At 35.2% G+C, this 20,351-nt stretch overlaps 1 protein-coding gene across 5 annotated transcripts in view; it reads right to left on the reverse strand.

The window, feature by feature from the left end:
* Window positions 1-276: 276 nt before the first annotated feature.
* PIK3C2G (phosphatidylinositol-4-phosphate 3-kinase catalytic subunit type 2 gamma) overlaps window positions 277-20,351 on the reverse strand; it is a 354,340-nt gene continuing 334,265 nt past the window's right edge. For 3 of the 5 annotated variants that reach the window (XM_040488783.1, XM_040488784.1, XM_040488786.1), the window contains 2 exons: window positions 9,730-9,855; window positions 710-862 (listed from right to left, as the gene is read on the reverse strand). In XM_040488783.1, the coding sequence (XP_040344717.1) occupies window positions 710-862; window positions 9,730-9,855 (279 nt within the window). Of the gene's footprint in view, window positions 863-9,729; window positions 9,856-20,351 lie in introns of all 5 variants that reach the window. The other 2 variants (XM_040488787.1, XM_040488785.1) reach the window with 1 other exon arrangement.

Here is a 20,351-nt window from a genome sequence, read left to right on the forward strand (position 1 = left end):
AAGAGGTTTTGATCAGAGGGGAGAGTTTCAGAGTTTGACATCGTGGAGTTAAGGGATAATGAAATTTAAAAATGTGATCATGCCTCTGGTTGGGTGAAATCCAATGATGATTAATTGATTGGCATAGAAAAAGGCAAGAAACTGCAAAGAAGTTTCTTACAAAAATTGGATTTAAGAATTTCAGGCATTTGTCCTTTGTTTTTCTGATAGAAAATAATACATCATTCTGCTGGAGCTTACTAATTCCATAAATAATTCGATAAATAGGATTATAAGTCAGTATGCAGGTATGTATATTTACTTCAAAGTTAAAAATCTGTTACAGATATACTTAGATCTTAAATTAACTGGTGAGATTTATGGCCATATTTCTTGGAAACTACAGTCAGAGTGTTGCTTTTAACAGTAGGCACACAGTTAAAAAATGTGAGCATGTGTTTGATTTAAAAGATATATTAAAATTAGGTGTTCTTTTATTTTACACAATAAATTGGCACTTTGTTAAGGAGAAAAGATTCTAAGAAAACAATGAAACACAAGTAGAGAATATATAACTCTAACAGACTAATTCTGATGTCTTTCTTTTGTGTGTCCTTGATACACTATGCTACCTTTGACAACAAAAACGTCCTGCTCTAGTGACAAAGAGGCCCAGAAGTGGAAAAAGATATAGGTAGTTACTGAATAATGCATTCATTGATAGAAATGGTCAAATTATACAGTTTCCTAGTGGATACCATTTTTCTTCATTGAGTGGGACAGTATAAAGTTGGATGTTAATTGCTCCCACAAATATGCTTTTGCTTTTCACAATAAGCATTAAAACATGTCCTTGGAGCTCTGTGACTTCATCATACACCACCTGAAAAGGGAATAATGAAAATATAAATCAGATATGCTTAAATGCACTTTTTAAAAAATATTGCTTTTAATAAAAATATTTAGCCGTTAATATCATTTAGCTTGCAATAGATATGTTAATGTAGGATCTTTCATTTCTAACTGTAATCCTGGAAAGCTAAAGGTTCTCTTAACATAATGGAGTTTAATGACAGAATATTTCTCTAAGAAGCTTAGAATTTATTCTGATTCCATTAATAATTGTCCATCCCAAATTTAATATGACTGTAAATTATTCTCTAGGAGGAAATTTAAATACATCACCTTTTAACTGTCCTTGAATTTATTGTGCCACATGGGACCTTGAACATTATCTTTCTTTGTTGAAGACTAATGAGGAGAGCAGCCAATCTCCATGATTTCCTTGTGTTAATTTAGTGCAGTACAACAATATTTCCTTCTACATGGGAAGAATTAATTCTATGCTAACTTTAATTTATTTAAAATTGTTTAATTTTTAATTATGAAAACACATGCTTATTAAATAAAATATGGATGCAACAAAAAAAGGAAAATCTATATTTCTACCATTGGGAGATAATTACAGTTAATATTTTGATGTTTATTTTGTTTTCTATATATAATTACTTTTTAAGAACTGAGCTGTAATTATGCTGTATGTACAGTTTTGTGTCTTGCTCTTTTTCACTTGCTAGTCATATAACTAGTTTCTAAAAAGGGATCTGTTCAACTGTGTGTTATAATTTCCAGGAAATAAATCATGGGCATTACCACTGGGTGCCTACAGTAGTAAAGAAACTTCAGAAGTGTAGTACTATCAAGAAATTAGTTACCCATCATAAAGGGAGGGGAGACCTGTGTATAAACCCAACATGGTTGCCAGGGAAACTCCTCAGAACACATTTAGAAAAGGAGTTTCATATGCTACTACAAACTTGCTTGCTTTTTATAGCCAAGCTACAAGATAGAAATAAAGTGTTCTCTATATGTACAAAAAAGAAGCAGAGGAAACAACTTGAGGGGGAAACCCTTTCAGTCAGTTGGGAGGTCTCCTCAGTGTATATGGATATGGTTTCTGGTCCATCACATTGCATTTGTCTACCATTTATGAACCCATGAAGTTATTGATGAAGTTCCATTCAAGAGCCATCTTTTAGCTGTTCTGAACAATGATTTCCTTATCAAATAAACAATTCAATCAAGGGACATGAGATGTGATATAACAGGTTAATCCAGTCTACCCTGCTTCATGTGACAGCTCCTGGCTACCTCCTCTTCTAGAATCCTATTCTCATTCCAAACAGAATATTATCTTTTCAGTTTCTTAGGACTGCTGATTCAGATTATTCCATTTCACTTATTGAATTCCCCTGAGATAGTAAAGGAGTTTAAGTGCTGCCTTAAAAATCTCAAAACGCAATTACATTAATTATTCTTCATTACCAGCAATGGGATGCCCAGCATAGACTCTGTGAGCCACATCTCCTCCTGAACTCTTATCTTTCCAGGACTATAGAGTAAGCTCCTTTTCTTTTTCTCCACAGTGGCTATTTTGAACTGTTTAAACTATCTTCCATTTTCCTCTCCACAATACTTTCAGCAGATAAACTCATTTATTTTACAGAGAAAATAGATGAAGGGGCCCTTAAAGTTTGACTGTATGTGAAATAGAAAAATGGAATAAATCTAACTATTAGGGCTTTGCAAAAGTCTGGCTTAAGAACTCTGTGAATCATATAAATAAGCGCTAAAGATACAAATTTCTATGACATAATAATTTGTATGCATTTATGGTCACCTATATGTTTTTTCATTTGCATAATAATAATGGTGATAATAATATTTGCCTTTTAGCACTGTGGGGAGAATAAGTGAGATAATGAATGTAAGCCTTACAACAAAGCCTGGTACCTATTGAACACTAATAAATTATAGCTGAGAAAGATCCATCAAATACACAAAAAGGAACAGCTGTTTCTTGCTATTTTGCATTAGTTAACTGGAGAAAACAGTTCCAGACAGAATTGAGCCTCCCTGGTATTTGGCAAGTTGAAATTCTCAAAAAATGACTTTAAGAATTAATTGCCTTTCTGGTTAAAATACAAACATTTGAACTCTAGAGGTTACACCCTGTGCTTCATTAGGCAAAAGTTATTTCCTTAAAAGTAACTCAAGTTTTATAAACATGTAATCATTATACATCATAGATAATATAGATCTATTTTAATTGCTTTACTGTATCCATAACGTTGTTAAAAAAAAAGCACTCTTATTTGTTGTGATGAGCACTGGGTGATGTATAGAAGTGTTGAATATTATACGCCAGAAACTAATATTACTCTGTATGTTAACTAAGTGGAGTTTAAATAAAAACTTAAAAAATAAAGAAAAAAATAAACACTCTATTCTTACCGCGCAATGACTAATTAGTGGGTAATGCTAGAGAAGTATGCAGATGATTATATTCTTTGAGACTTTTTCACCAAATGATTTAATATGAATATTCTGTCTTCACGTAAACAGAACCAAAATGCACAGCTCTTTCCATTTAACTTTATGATACTTTTTACTTATAGACATGAGCCAGGTCTTCATTGCCTTCTGACAAATACTGAATTTGTAGGCTTTAAATTATCTCATCAAACAGAAAAAAACCTTGTTTAGGGTAATTAATATCTGTTAACTTGTATACAAGCACTCACCATATGTTATTTGCCCTGAGGGCATAGTAAATAATTCTGAAGTGTACTTAGCGTATTTAGAGTGACTTCAGTGGAAGAACAAGAACATGGAAACGAAAATGTGTCTAGTACTGGTGGTAAGGGGAGCAAGGAGGCAGGATAATGAAAAGGAGAGTTCAAAATAAGTGAGAACAGGAAAACTCTGCGGGTGTGGGAGGAAGGGACCAACGGCATAACTTAGTGGGGTCGGTATGAGTTTAGGAATCTGGCAGTTTTGGACTTGAAAACTAGTAGCTGGACCCTGGTCGAAATGTTTGACATCAAGGTCTCAATGTCTTCATTTACAAATCGAGTTTTCATCATGTTATGAATATCAAGCGAGAGGATGTTACAGATAACCATAGCTATGACTTACTGAGTGTACCATACACTTATGCTATGCTAGATAATCATTCACATTCCGCAAGATATTTTAAGATCTGTGAAACATGTAGAATGTTCCTGTTCTGTTCTAATTTCCCCTTTATACTTTATAACAGAATAGTACTTAAGAAAGGAATACAACGTACAATATGCATTGGCTATAACAATATAGTTATGCCCTAAAATATGATCTGTTTTTCTAATGAATCATTGCAAAAAATGATGGTTTTTAACCACATGCCAAAGGTAACAGAGTGAAAAAGATCAAGGGCATTAGCGCCAGGATCCCAGCTCTGTGTCTTAAAGGCTGAAGGGCAGTTTTGTGAGCATGCTTACTGCCAGCGCCACCCACCTCCAGTCCAGTCATGTCTACAACAGGGATCTATACATGATAGGGATTTTCAGGGAGACTGCTGGCAAAGTCTGTTGGGAATCACTCTGGGAAGTGTCAAATAGACAAGTTTGGCCCTGTATCAAAGAAAGTTTAGTATCTAAAGGGTGGATATAAAAGGGACCCTTGGCAGTGTCCCTGACCCAGCCTTTCTCAGTCTGGGTATTAGGGGGAAAGAGAGAACTATGAATAAAAATGGAAATAATTATTTTCATGAAAACCTTTTAAGACATTGGTGATGCAATGTAATATGCACTTTGTATTCCTTTAAGAGATTTATATAAAAAGGGGAGTGAGGTCATTCTCTCCCACTTCTCAGAACATTGCGTGGCTTTGGCAGTTTAAGAAATCCCAGCCATACTGAGTGGTTGATGTAGCAGTATTGGGGAAGCAAAGCAGGGGACAAGTTAAAAACGAGGTGGATGCCATGTGATAATTTTCTGGGCTTCCGAGAAAACATATGTAAATTGTTGCTGAGGGTGCCCAGAAATATTTGAGGGGTTTGGCACAGAGATGAGGCCTCCAGCAGCATAGTAGAGGGCAAGAGAAAGTAAAACCAGAGTTGAAACCGGTGTACTTTTTTTTGGCATTTCTTATAACTATTCTTGTATTGATATAAGACACAGAACAAAATGGGAGAAAAATTAAAATGTTGTCTTCTTTTTATTCTCATCGCTTTCTAAATTCAACCAGCTTCCCCACCAAACTTGTTTATAGGGTGATCATTACTATTAAAATAGTCACTTATCCACATATTAATTAACATTTCTGCTTATTTGAGTTATGTAGAAATCAGAGTGTACTAGGCATGGACTATGGACTATTGTTGAAATAATTTTAAAAGTTTCCAAACAATTTTAAAAGTGTTTTAAATTTATAAACAGTGTGTCCAAGCTACAAGTACTGGCTGACGAAAAAAGCATTGCAGTGATTTCTAATCAATGGGCCACGAATGTGGGAGGACCCAGAATTATTGCAAACCATCAGAAAACGTATGGAAATAATAAGCAATATAAAATAATCTCCATGCATGTGTATTTACTATTTAAAAATATTGCTTTAAAATATTGCTTGAAATAAATAAAACACAAGTTAATTTAAACTCCTGAAATGTCAGTGGCTTTTTGTCCTTATGTCCCTCCTTGGCTTACAAATGCTGAAGTATAGCATTAAGTCTAGAGAAATTTCTTGATATTGATGTAGGGGGTCTTGTACTGAAAACATATGTAAACAAATGATCTACTATTGGGAGAGTATATCTATAGCTGCTGATATCATGATAAATAATACAATTTCAGAAGATCTTTCCTTACTAAATTATATGTATAAATATATATGCATTTTTACACATCCATATAAAGCATCACTTATAAAACTACCCCAAATATTAAATTCCATAAATCTTTTTAGAAACAGCTAAATTTTAAAGATACTAAAAAAACCCAAAAAACAAAAAGGTATTTCCTTTGCCCTCAAGAAATTTACAATATACTAGAAGAAAAAAAGCATGCAGAACTAAGTAAAAGATGGCAAGTGTGGCATAAGAGTCTAGGAGGGAGTAGTTCCCAGAATCCACATTTGAGGTAAGCTTCAAAGTTGACAGAGAAGAGCAGAAAGGGTGAAGGGAACCAGCTCCATCACAGAGGTCCTAAGGATTGTTCAGGGAATGACAAGCTGTCTTATGTGACCTGACAATAGGATTAGGTGTGAAGAAATAAAAGGTAATGAGCACACATATATTCCTGACCTATTTTTTTTAAGTTTATTCATTAATTTTGAGAGAGAGAGAAAGCACAAGTCAGGGAGGGGCAGAGAGAGAAGGAGAGAAAGAGAATCCTAAGCAGGTGCTGCACTGTCAGAGGAGCCCGACACAGGGCTTGAACCCACAAACCATGAGGTCATGATCTTAGTTGAAGTTGGATGCTTAACTGGCTGAGCATGAGGCTCCAACACATGAACTGTGAGAAATCATGACCTGAGCTGAAATCAAATGCTTAACCGACTGAGCCATCCAGGAGCCCCCTGACTTATTTTTAACAAAGTTACAAAGACATTTGGTGGATTGCTTTTTCAATAAATGATGCTTGAGTAATTGGCATTCATAGGTTAAAACAACAACAACAACAACAACAACAACAACAACAACAACAAAATGAACTCCAACCTAAACCCCATACTTCATTCAAAAATAAACTCACAATAAATAATGGGCTTAAATATAAAATGTAAAACTAGAAAACAGGAAAACTAGAAGAGAAAATATTTAGGACTAGTGCTAGGTGAAGAGTTCTTAGATTTGCCACCATATATGCAGCCAAAAAAGGAAAAATTGATAACTTGTACAAAATCAAAATTAAAACTTTTAATTTGAAAGACCCTGAGAAGAGGATGAAAAGTAGTCATGGAAGACAGGTAGAAAATATTTGCAAGCCACTTATTTGACAAAGGACTACTATCCATAATATATAAAGAACTCTCAAAACTCAGCAGCAAAAATACAAACTACTCAATTAGCAAATGAGCAAAGACATGCAGAAACCTATCACTAAAGAGGATGGTAAATAGGCACATGACAAGAAGTTCAGCATCATTAGTTATTAGGTAAGTGCAAATTAAAACCACAATGAGGCACACTCAATACCTATCAAAAGGACTAAAATTAAAAAATAGCTGGCATAGATGCAGAGAAAACTGGATGCATTACTGGTAGGAGTATAAAATGGTATAGAAAAAGAGTATGGCAAGTTCTTTCTTTTTTTTTTTAAACCTAATATGCCATTACCATATATTCCAGTAATTACATCTTGAGTGGTTATCTATGAGAAATTACAACTTATGTTTGCACAGAAACCTATCCGTCAATGTTCACAACAGCTTTGTTTGCAATAGCCCAAGCCAAAAATAACCCAGATGTCCTTTAATGGGTGAACAGTTAAGGAAAATGTTATACTTCCATACCATGACTACTACTCAGTGGTGAAAAGAAAAAAAAACTATTGAGACATGCAGCTACTTGGATAGATTGCTAGGGCATTATGGTGAGAGAAAAATGTTAGTCTCAAAGTGTTACAAACTGCATGATTCCATGTATATAACATTTGAAATAACAAAATTATAAAGATGGTGAGATTACTAGTAGACAGTGATGGGGGAGTGGGCATTAGAGTGAGGGATGTGTCTGTGGCTATAATAGAGTAGCACCAAGGGTCTTTGTGATGGAACTGTTCTGGACCTTGATGGGGTGATGGTCACACAAATTTATACATGTGATAAAAATGCATAGAACCAATTGGAATGAAAATAAAAATGCATAGAACTAAATACAACAAAATGCATAAGAACACATGTAAAACTGGCAAAATGTCAATAAGGTCAGTGAATTGTAATCAATGTCAGTTTCCTGGTTGTGATACTGTATTCTAGTCATGCAAAATGTTATCATTGGGAGAGAGTAGCAAAAGGTTATTTGAATTCTCTCTGTATTATTTCTACCAACTGCATGTGAATTTACAATGATCTCAAAACAATTTTTTTTAGTTTATTTATTGAGAGAGAGAGAGAGAGAGAGAGAGAGAGAGAGAACGAGTGTGCAGAGGAGGGGCAGAGAGAGAGAGAGTGGGAGAGAGAGAATACCAAACAGGCTCTGCACCATCAGTACTGAGCTCGATGTGGGGATTGAACCCACAAACTGTAAGATCATGACCTGAGGGGAACCGAGAGTCAGATGCCCAACCAACTGAGCCACCCAGGTACCCCAAACAATCTTTTTAAAAGTATATAGGGATGATACATTATCCATGAGGCAATGAGGAACTTTCAAAAGAAATTTAAATAGAAGAAAAAATAAATATGACTGGCTTTTGAAAGACACCTTAGGTAGAAATGTGAATGATTTGATTGAAAAACACAAGAGGCAGATAGGAGGCTATTCTATAGTAGCCAAAGTCACAGGGACCTCAAACAACGAAGCAGTGATGGGGCAGACAGAAGGCGATGGGTTTAAGAGGCAGGTGGCTGTACATATAAAAAACTTTTAAAATGACAAAACTTGGGGATTAGTTGGAAAAGTGAGTGAGAGAGAGGGAAGTGTCATTAGAAGATATCTTTTTAGATCGGAAACAGAGGAGGGAACTTTGGTTTAAAAGTGCCTAGGAGACATTCAAATGGAGCTCTTTAGTAATCAGGCAGAAGTACAGAAGGTCAAAAATTTAAGGCAGAAGCCAAGGCTTGAGGAATAGATGCAGATGCAACTTACAGAGAGGTGTTAAATGAAAATTTTTAGGTATATAAGATAATTTTGAGACTGTATCTATCAAGAGGAAATGAGGGTAGATCATGGAACAGCAAACAAGAATATTTTTCAGAGGAAGAATGGCAAAGAACAAAATTAAATGAGTGGTTAGAGAAGATGGAGGGAGTTCAGAAGAGGTAAGACTCAAGCAAAAGGGGGGTGTCAAAAAGAGGGTGCAGTTGGCAGCGTGGCTGTAGAAATGTTCAGGAGAGTAGAGCCTAAGGGTTCATTAGGCTCATTGAGCAATTAGGAGTCTACTGATGTCACTCTTAATAAAGCAGCATCTTTAAGTTCAAAATCCACACTGCAAAGGATTAAAGAATGAAAAGGAAGTGATGAAGTGAGAGCAGGAAATGTGAGTTACTTTTGCAAAAGTTTGGAGGCAATAGGGAGGGAAAGAAAATGTGGGTGCTTTAGAAAGGCTGAGTTCAGGAGTTTGTTTTGTTTTTTTAAAATTTCTGACCTAACCAGTGGATGAAGTAGCCTTAAGAAAGGCAAACAAATTAACATCCGAGCAAGGTACAGAGTAGATGAGAAGGGATGGAGTCAGGAGAATAAATGTGGGGTTTGCCTCAGAAAGAAGTTAAGGGTTTGGATATTCAAATTGTGAAATACACGTGAATTAGAGAGCTATATATAATATAAATTAATTTTATTGGTGGTTTGTACTTGTTTATTGTTTTTCATTTTTTCAGAGGAGATTTTATGAAGTTTATTGTTATACACAGGATATACTATGATAAAGTTATTAGGTAAAGAAAACCAGGTAAGGGAAAATAAGGTTAGAGAAAATAAGATGAAGTCAGGTTTAATGTTAGGCAAAACAAACGCCATCGTGGGCTCTTGCTGGAGGATAGCCAAAATTTGAAAATTGGTTCATAAATGCTTTGAAAGCAGAATCTGTATTTTCCAGTTCCCATAGCATCGAGAACAGTGATCAGCACACAGTGGCTATTTTGTGAAATGTCTTCCCTTTATGGAATAACGCTTCCAATTACTGCACATTTTCCATATTTGGTTGTTAAGCTGAAAAATGGTAAGAAAAATACAAAGCGACCGGACAAGAGATGAATCATACTTACAATTTCATTATAAGTGGGGTCGGTACATTTTGGAACAGATTTTGTTTTCCTCCTACGAACTTCACTGGGATATGGTAAAAGATAAAATTCAACATGTGCACTGGGCGCAGAGCCATCTGGGAGATGCTGCAAAGGAAAATGGTTATAAATATTAATGCGTGTTGCTATCAAAGAAAACAAATACAGAGCTACTAAATATCAAGACCAAAGGCAGGATCAAAATTTATTACAGTACTGTTTACCAGAAAATAAGAGAACAATCAAAAGAAATTCATCATTGCTCAAAAATATTCCCAAAGCACAGTGTAAAAGAGTAAAATCATCGATCTTAAATTAAGTGTTGTGTCAGAGAACTATATTTAAAAGCTTATTAAATGTAATTTACTTTAGTTTTTTATGGTAGAAAATAAATTTGCAGTTCTGACAGAAATGGTCAAGAGATAAATATAAACCACAGGCAGAGATAGGAATTAAGTGCCTCAGGAGACTGTCCACCACTTGAAAATTAAAAAATGCAAGTTTAACACATAAAATAAAATGTAGCATTTAATGATAAGTATATGCATATTATGTAATATCACATTTTAAAGCAGAATGTAATTAATATACTAGTTAGACCTGCAACTTTAATATAGTTAAAAGATTTTAAGATAGTTATGATAATTTTATTATAAATTACCCTAAAATATATTGGATAACCCCTTTCAAACTCTATTCTTTATTATTATTATTATTATTTATTTTTTTGTTTGTTTGTTTTGAGAGAGAGAAATATAGATTGAGATGGGGAGGGTCAGAGAGAGAGGGAGACACAATCCCAGGCAGGCTCCACACCCTCAGTGCAGAGCCCAATGCCGGGCTTGAACTCACAATCTGTGAGATCATGACCTGAGCCAAAATCAAGAGTTGCATGTGTAACTAACTGAGCCACCCAGGCACCCCTCAAACTGTGTTCTATGGAGCCTCTAAAGTTGCCTAAAATACTGCCTGATGGGTAGATTAATGTTGTTAAATATCTAGATCTTTGGACCCCCTGTCCCCAGGTTGTCCTAAGTGGCCTCCCAACTTCCTCTCTTCCCAGCTTCCCCATTCTGGCTGCAGAACTTCTCTCCTTCTTCTTTTCCACCTTTCCTTATTATGGATATTTTTATTTCTTAATAGTCATTTGAGGAATAAGTCCATTGTTTCAAAAATTTGGAAACCACCAAACTTCAAAGAAATGTGTTTCACCTTTATCATCTTGACCAAATGGAGAATAAATCATACTAGAACTCCAAATATCTAGTTTGATAAATGTTAGTTTGATAAATGTGTAATTTATATTTAAAGAGGATGATTTAAAAGTCTAATTTGAGAAATTCTTATTTGGTTGACTATATTCTAAATATTAAGTTGGTAATTTTCAACAAATACATTTTACTGTTCTGAATCACAATGACATTTATATGTTAACATCCAGTGCCCCAATGTCATTAGCTTTAATTGTATATCTTTCTTTGGCACTCAAAAAAAACATAGTGGAAAGTAAGAAAATATGATATATATTATAATAGTACTAATTTTTACTCAGTTCTAATTTACAGGGTGAAAATTACATTAGGAAAATTTTGTACTTTATTATTACTCACAAATTAGGTATAATACATCTGGATACACCATATGTCAGAATGCTAAGATTGTCAAAATTGCTGCTTCAGGTAGAGCTCAAGGTTTCTTTCCTCCATTGAAAACCTCCTCCAGGATTAAAATCTCTGAAATGTTTCAATGGGATAATGGAGTCTTCGGTGATGCAGAAAGGAATTGCTATTAATATTTGAGAGAGTGCTTTTACTTTTTTTGATTTGGTGTGGTTTGGTTTGGTAAGAAGGATGACAGGAGAGTAATGTTTTGCTCTGTAATTCTCTCTTGTCTGCCATGGTGTTTGAGGATACTGCACCTATAATCACTGTATGATCCAGCTTAGTGGTTAGAATCATGGTTCTGAAAATGGACTTTTTGATTGCAGTCTGGGCCCCCAAATTTGCCAGCTATGTGGCTTTTGGCAGGCATCTTAACTTTTCAGTGGATCTGTCTCCTAACCTGTTGAAGGAGGATAAAGGTGATATACGTCTTATAGCATTTAAAAGACAAACCATGGGGCGCCTGGGTGGCGCAGTCGGTTAAGCGTCCGACTTCAGCCAGGTCACGATCTCTCACTCCGTGAGTTCGAGCCCCGCGTCAGGCTCTGGGCTGATGGCTCAGAGCCTGGAGCCTGTTTCCGATTCTGTGTCTCCCTCTCTCTCTGCCCCTCCCCCGTTCATGCTCTGTCTCTCTCTGTCCCAAAAATAAACATTGAAAAAAAAATTCTTAAAAGACAAACCATGTAATGTGAAATAGAGTAAGACCTGATAAATGTTTGGTACTATTTTTATTTTCTATAAATTAAATTTAAATTAAACATAAATATACTATATGCACTGATTGGACAAAATATCCCTAATGTACTATGACATTTATGAGCAGAGTTCTTAACCTTGGCTCTATTGACATTTGGGCCACATAATCCTTTGTTGTAGGAGGTTGTTCTGTGCATTGCAGATATTTTAACAGCATCACTGACCTCTACCCACCAGATTCCAATAGCACCATCCTTCCAGACATTGCTAAATATCATTTGGGGGACCAAATTAACCCTAACTAAGAACCGTTTAGATGACTCCCAAATAAAGAATCTCTAGTTCATCCTTAGAATCCAAGCTTAGTGACCTGTGAATATTTCCATCCGGATATCTTCTTGGCACACTTATATAAAATCTAACCAAAATCTGTTGTCTATCCTTCCTTACACTCCCAAACAAAATTTTCGAGGTTGTTAAAGCTATATTAAAATAATACCATTTATTTTCTCTAGGGTCTCCCTTGTTACTGATTTTCAAATCCAAGTGTAGCAAGATCAATATCCTCTGTTTGCCCAAGTACATCCGCCACCACAGATCTTTATTTCCTAACATTGTAACTAGATTTTAATGACTTTTTTGGCTCAGTCTTTCCACTTCTTTCCTTCATTTATTCCATATATCAATGTTGTAATTAACTTTCCTGTAAAGCTGCTTTGATCATGTCACTTTCCTTCTCGGGGCATTCAAGATTTTCCCCCATTGCCTGAAGAATAAACTCCCAATCACAGATGGGGAAAGATATTTGCATACCAGATTTCACCAAGCATTTAGCAACTAAAGGTTTGGATTTCTGTTTCCAAGTTAATGTCCTTGACAAGGTCCTTGAATATCCTGAAGGTTTTAGGATAATAGAACAGAACAGGTTTCAATTTAAAATCGGAAGTGCATTAGATCTGAACAGCAGTGGACTTAGTATATCCTTAATAGCTTTCAATGCAGACATTGATTTCTCAGGTCTTTCAGAGATTCTTTTTGTTTTTTGTTTTGTTTTGTTTTCCAAAGCAGCTGTCCTATCAATGTTTTTATTATTTTTTTTCTTTCTTGTACTGTATCTTGATCCTTAAACATCACAGCTAATTTATTTAAAAACTCTAGTTGTCTTCTTATCAGTACTTCTCATTTCACCCTTTGCCCGGATGTTTATATGAATTAAATTTAACTTTGTTTTAAAATATGTTTTTTAATGTTTTTATTTATTTTTGAGACAGAGAGAGACAGAGCTTGAGCAGGGGAGGGGCAAAGAGAGAGGGAGGCACAGAATCTGAAGCAGGCTCTAGGCTCTGAGCTGCCAGCACAGAGCCTGACACGGGGCTTGAACTCACGGACTATGAGATCATGACCTGAGCCAAAGTTGGACGCTTAACCGACTGAGCCACCCAGGTGCCCCTAAATTTAACTTTAAAAGTGATTGAATAACCTGTACTTGTCTAAACGCCTTAACCTAGGATTTTTCCTCTGGTTGCAGTTTAGACCTTCACAGAGACTTAATACTTTTACTTGAAGAGTCATAAGGCTTGGAGATTCAAAGTTCTTAGTCTGATGCTCAGTCTAAGCAATGGGAAGTTTCCTTGTATCGCCCAGAGGATTTTCATATTCCCAGTGGATTGAAGTCAGGCAGTGTTACTACCACTTTCTTCTAGAATTCTGGCTAATATTGTTACTGTGCTAGAAGATGATGTGAAGTCATCTAAAATTAATTTTTGTTAATCATCCTAACTCTGGATTCTATTGATCCTAGATTTTGCTAAAATATTTTCTTTACATTTTTAAAAGTTTTATATATGTTATCTCCCTTATGACATTAAAATTCCTTAAAAAGGAAACCCACTTCTTGCTGTTTTACACTTCTTCCACATTTCCCTTGGGCTTTGCTCCATTGGTTACTCTACTACTCTACTACCCTAACCCTACCCTCAGTTCCTTCGTTCCAATCTTTTAATATGTCTCTGAATCTCCAATGAAAAATGTAAAATCCTCCCTTGAGATTTGGCTTCCCTTTACATTATTCTTTTCTTCCCTTTCATAGGTATGCCTTTCTTTCATAGCATTCCTAGAAATCCTGTCCCTAACACAGTGCTTGGCATATAGTGAATACTAAATAAATAGTTATCAAATGACTGAATGGATGAGGTATATATTTAAAAAAAAATTTAATATCTATTTTTGAGAGAGAGAGAGAGAGAGTACAAGCAGGTGAGGGGTAAAGAGAGAGGGAGACAGAATCACAAGCAGTCTCCAGGCTCTGAGCTGTCAGCACAGAGCCCAGGGCAGGGCTGGAATTTGTGAACTGTGAGATCATGACCTGAGCCGAAGTTGGATGCTCATCCGACTGGGCCACCCAGGTGCCCTTGCACACAACATTTAAAATGGACACCTGGGTGGCTCAGTCAGTTTAGTATCCAACTCTTGATTTCAGCTGGGTCATGATCTCAAAGTTTGTGAGTTTGAGCCCTGTGTCTGGCTCTGGGCAGGCAGCATGGAGCCTGCTTGGGATTCTGTCTCTCCATCTCTCTGCCCTACCTTACTCACTCTCTCTCTCTCTCTCTCTCTCTCTCTCTCTCTCTCTCTTAAAATAAACAAACTTCAAAAAAAATAATAAATGGCTTTCAATGTAGGGCACCCGAGTTACTCAGTCAGTTAAGCATCTGAATCTTGATTTTGGCTCAGGTCATGATCTCAGGGTCATGATCTTATTGTTGTGAGATCCAGCCCCATGTTGAGCCCTAGGTCAGGCTCAGTGCTGGGTGTGGAGCCCACTTGATTCTCTCTCTCCTTCTGCCTCTCAGCTGCTTGTGTTGTCTCTGTAAGTAAATGAGTAAGTAAGTAAGTAAATAAATAAAATGGTTTTCAATGGTAGTTCTCTTGTCTCTGTGGTCAAAGAATAAAACTATATTGAAAAATGGTTAATTTATCAAAATTCAGGAAAAAAAAGTAAGCAGTAGCATGTTGGTATAAAAAGAAAGCACAATATAAACCATTTATTAAGTAAATAAAACCATTTCACATTGCAGGGTATGACAACCACCCTTTAGTATTTTCATATAAGTGTATGAGGAAGAGACTTATTTTTCATATATAGTAATAATAATCATAATAGCTATCACATAATGAGTATTTGCTTTATTTAAAACACTCTCTTAAAAAACCTTGAGGGGCGCTTGGGTGGCTCAGTCGGTTAAGCATCCAACTTTGGCTCAGGTAATTATCTCACCATCCATGAGTTCAAGCCCCACATCAGGCTCTGTGCTGACAGCTCAGAGCCTGGAGCCTGCCTTGGATTCTTTGTCTCCCTCTCTCTCTGACCCTCCCCTGTTCATGCTCCATCTCTCTCTGTCTCAAAAATAAATAAACATTAAAAAAAATTACAACAAAAACAAAAAACCTTGAGCCAGTATGATTGTCTTTATTTTATTGAAAAGATTTTATTAAAACTTATGCTCTTAACCATTACCCTATATATTGAGTCTCTACAAAGAATGCAAAGGAAACTACCAGATTCAAATTAAGAGCTCTTCTACATCAAGTTTTATCAGAAACGTGATGAAGATAGATGGTTTAAAAATAACTTCTGTAGATTAATTCAAAGCTTAATTGTATTTAATAGGTTCTTATCTTTTTGATGAATAATTTATGAGAATTTTCCATCAAATTTTTTTTAACTTAAATGTTTCCCATCATGTGATAATATAGGCTTTGGTAGAAATCAACTGCTGATGATTAAAATATGATAGGATTATCAAAGCCTGAGGTCTATGCCAGAAACAAAATAACATAATAAAAAAGCATTTTCCTGCCAGATTGCAGTACTGAAACCCAGGCTAGCTACTATGAAGAGGGTCTTTTTATAAAATGACAATGCACAACAAAAATACAAAAGTACAATAAAAGTGCTTGTGATATGTGGTTTGCTCAGTGCTTTGGTTAAAGAAATAGTGAAATGATCTTTCTAATCTTTCTGTGTGTGTTCGTTAATATAGAGTGGCATGATTTCAGGTCCTCATGAATTGGATAGTCTTCTGCTTCATTTCACACCAATTAAGCCTTTAATAGAATTCTTGTCACTAATAGGTGATTTTCAGTAAATTTTTAAACAATCAATTCAAAAATCAAACTACCATGTGTCTAACACTTTGGATAGTCTATAAGAGGTCACAGAAAAGTGATTGAAATAGTTTTTACTTTCCAAGAAATGACAAACTCATGGGCATGATCATCTTATTACATACCTATTAAAGATTTTTCATCCTCAACTTGATGCAGTTAACAACTAGACAGAAGTCACAGTCTAGTAGATAGAAACACTTTTCTGACTCAATAAATAGGAATTGAATTGCTTTTAATAATGCAGAGTTTTAATTAGAGCTACAGACCAGACTTTGCTACTGAATTGTCTTGCAAAGTTTGGGAAGTTTTTCCATTTCTCAATCTTAATAACATATAAGAAGTAAGGCTTTAAACCTCATTTCTTTTTAACAATCTATTCAATGGAAAATGCTGAAGAATTGTTTATGAGTTAAGTGGTAATTAAACTTTTTCTTCTTTCTTTTTTTTTTTTTTTTTACAATTGCACTGAACCATTCTAAATGATTTCAAATCCTATAACCCTTAACTTCTATCCTCCAATGCTGAGAAAATTGTACAAGTAAGAGACAGAGTACGTTTGTTAATGATAATTAAAGAACTGTGAAGAACAGATGAAACACTGGAAGATTAGATTTATGATATTATACTTGATAGTATGAAAGATTTTTTTGCAAAAAACCCAGAAACTAGTAATTCAGAGGGAAAGTAAAAGAGTTTTCTACTCGTATACCTCAAAAATGTGCCTTGATTTTGTCCTAGTAAACAGTTTTATCATGATTTAAATAAAGATATTGATATATGATGGGCAGTTGTCAATAATTGGAGTGTTTTGGGCAGTATGTTTGATTAGATAATCAGGAATGAGCTGTGAAGGGCTGGAATGATGAACTATATCTAACAAGGTTAGAAACAAATAGACTCAATGCCAAGTTCTCCTTTTGGGCCTGAAAATGTCATTCTGAAAATCCAGGATATGAAACACTTGGCTTACGAACAGCACTTGGAAAAACATTACAAAAATTGTATGTGATTATTGGTTCAATATATCTATGAGCCAGAGATTGCTAGCTACAACCTACAGTATGGTCCTCTATCACCTGTCTGTCTCTCTGTCTATCTATCTATCATCATCTATCTTCATCTATGATATCTGTGTTTCATCTATCTATAGCAAATATACAAGAAACTTTAAATGTAAAGAGATGAAAGGTTAAAGGTAAAAGGATGGAAAAGATATACTATGCCAACCTCAATCAAAAGAAAACTGGAAAACATATAAATATCTAACAAAGTATATTTGACAGCAAAAAATACTACCATGAATAAAAAAGTTCATTTCATAATAAAGGAATCAATTAATCAAGAAGACATAATCTTAAATGTTCATGTAACATTATACCAATGCACAATTATTGTTAAAAGATTTTAACATCCCTCTCTTAATAATTCATAGAACTAGTATACAGAAAATCAGTAAGGCTATAGAGGAAAAAAAAATAGGGGGAAATGAGTATCTTATAGGCAGCATATAATTGGATCATGTTTTTTTTGTTTTGTTTTGTTTTGTTTTGTTTTGTTTTGTTTTGTTTTACCCATCCAGCCACTCTATGCCTTTTGATTGGAGAATTTAAACCATTTACATGGAGAATAATTATTGACGGCTAAAGACTTAACTAATGCCATTAATTGTTTTCTGGCTGTTTTTTTTAGTTCTATCATCCTTTTCTTCCTCTCTTGCTGCCTTCTTTTGTGAACTGATGATTTTATGTAGTGGTATGCTTTGTTTTCTCTTCCCGTCATCTTTTGTGAATTTACTGCAGGTTTTTGCTTTGTGGTTACCATGGGGCTTGCATAAAACATCTTAGGTTTACTAGTCTATATATGCTGATAAATTTACTTCAATCACATACAAAAACCCTACCCTTTATTCCCCCATTTTTTTATGTTATTGAAGTCACAATTTACCCCTTTTATACTGTTTATTCATTAACAAATTTTTTCACTGTAGTTATTTTTAATACTCTTGTCTTTTAACCTTTATACTAGAGTTAAATGGTTAGTAGTCCACCATATTATACTATTAGGATACTCTTACTTTGATTGTATACTTATTTTTGCCATGGGTTGTATATTTTCATATGTATTTATATTATCCGTTAGTATCATTTCATTTTAGCTTGAAAAATTCCTTTTAGCATTTCTTGTAAGGCAGGTCCAGCGGTGATGAACCCCTTCAGGTTTCATTTGTTGTTCAGCTTTTATTTGTCTGGAAAAGTCTTTATCCCTTCGTCATTTCTGAAGGACAGCTTTGCCAGGTAAAGTGTTCTTTGTTGGCATTTATTTTAGTTCACTACTTTGAATATATCATTCCGTTCCCCCCTGGCCTATAAGGTTTTTGCTGAGAAATCTGCTGAAAACCTTATAGAAGTTTGCTTATAAGTTACAAGCTTTTTTCCCTTTTAAAATTCCCTCTTTGTCTTTGATTTTTGATAGTTTTATTATAATGTATTTTGAAGAGGATCTCTTTAAGTAGAGTGTTTTGGGGAACTATGAGTTTCATGAACTTAGATATCCAAATATCCTTCCGGATTTGGAAAGTGCTCAATCATTATTTCTTTAAATATGCTTTCTGTCCCTTCTCCCTTTCTTCTTCTTCTGGAACTCCAATAATTCAGAGTTCTTGTTATGGTATTCTAAGATCACATAGGCTTTTTTCACTCTTTTTTTTTTTTTTTTCATTTTCTTTTTCTTTTTTTGTTCTCTACTGACTGGGTAATTTCAAAGTTCATGTCCTCTATCTCACAGATTCTTCTTTTGCTTGATCCATTCTGTTGGTGATGCTCTCTGTTGGATTTTTCTTTTCATTTATAATATTCGTCAGTTCCAAAATTTGTTTGCTTCTTTTTAAAACATGTTTATCTTTCTGATAAACTCTCATTTTGTTCATATATGATTTTCCTGATTTCGTTGAATTGTCTTTCTATGTTTTCTGTAGCTCACTGAGTTTCCTTTATTTTTTTTATTTTTTTTTTAATTTTTTTTTCAACGTTTATTTATTTTTGGGACAGAGAGAGACAGAGCATGAACGGGGGAGGGGCAGAGAGAGAGGGAGACACAGAATCGGAAACAGGCTCCAGGCTCTGAGCCATCAGCCCAGAGCCCAATGCGGGGCTCGAACTCACGGACCGCGAGATCGTGACCTGGCTGAAGTCGGACGCTTAACCGACTGCGCCACCCAGGCGCCCCTGAGTTTCCTTTAAAAGTCTATTTGAATTCTTTATATCAAGCAAATCACATACTCTCCAGGTCTTTGGGTTTGGTTAGTAAAAGATTATTGTGATCCTTTGGTGGTGTCATGTTACCTTGATTTTTCATGTTCCTTGAAGTTTTGCATCGCTGTCTTCAAATTTGAAGTAGTTGTTACCTCCTCCAGTCTTTACTAACACCCCACTTCAAAGTGTTCAAACTCATCTTTTTCTTTTCCTTACAACAGTGTGATGAAATGTCTCCTTTGCAAACCTGGACTTCCACAAAGGCTCTTTTATCTGTGGAATGTTCCCTAAGACAGTGGTTTCTAGGAGCTCCCTGACTATAGCTAAGAGGGACTGGAAGCAGTTCACGAGCCACTGCAACGTCATCAGCAGGGACTGAGGACTGAGTGTCTATTATCTGATGTATGGGTGCCTGGATCCCTTGGTGTATGGTGTTAGATCCCATAGCTCTCACAAACATAACTTTTGTCTGTGAATGGATGCTGAATTTTTGTTGTTGGGTCAGAGATGTCTTTTGCATGATGCTAATGTGACTCTTAAGTTGATTACAGAAAAGCCAGGAAGAAACCAGATTAAGAGGACCAATGTCAGGACTCTAGCTTATGTTTTGTTTGTTTGTTTGTTTGTTTGTTACAGTTAGAATGAAGAATTGAGGGAGATTTGGATAAAGAATAGCAATTAGGGTATAAGCTTGTCAGTAAAGAACAGAGAGTGATTAAATAAAATTTGTATAATGTGGTGACCTGTACATTGATGGTTATGTCAGCTGGAGATATGGTTAAGTGTCCAGAGTTGTTGAGTATTTAGAGAAATAATCCTCAGCAGAAGA

The sequence above is a fragment of the Herpailurus yagouaroundi genome, unplaced genomic scaffold, assembly GCF_014898765.1.
Source record: "Herpailurus yagouaroundi ecotype Mexico unplaced genomic scaffold, PumYag 166, whole genome shotgun sequence".
Taxonomy (NCBI): Eukaryota; Metazoa; Chordata; class Mammalia; order Carnivora; family Felidae; genus Herpailurus; species Herpailurus yagouaroundi.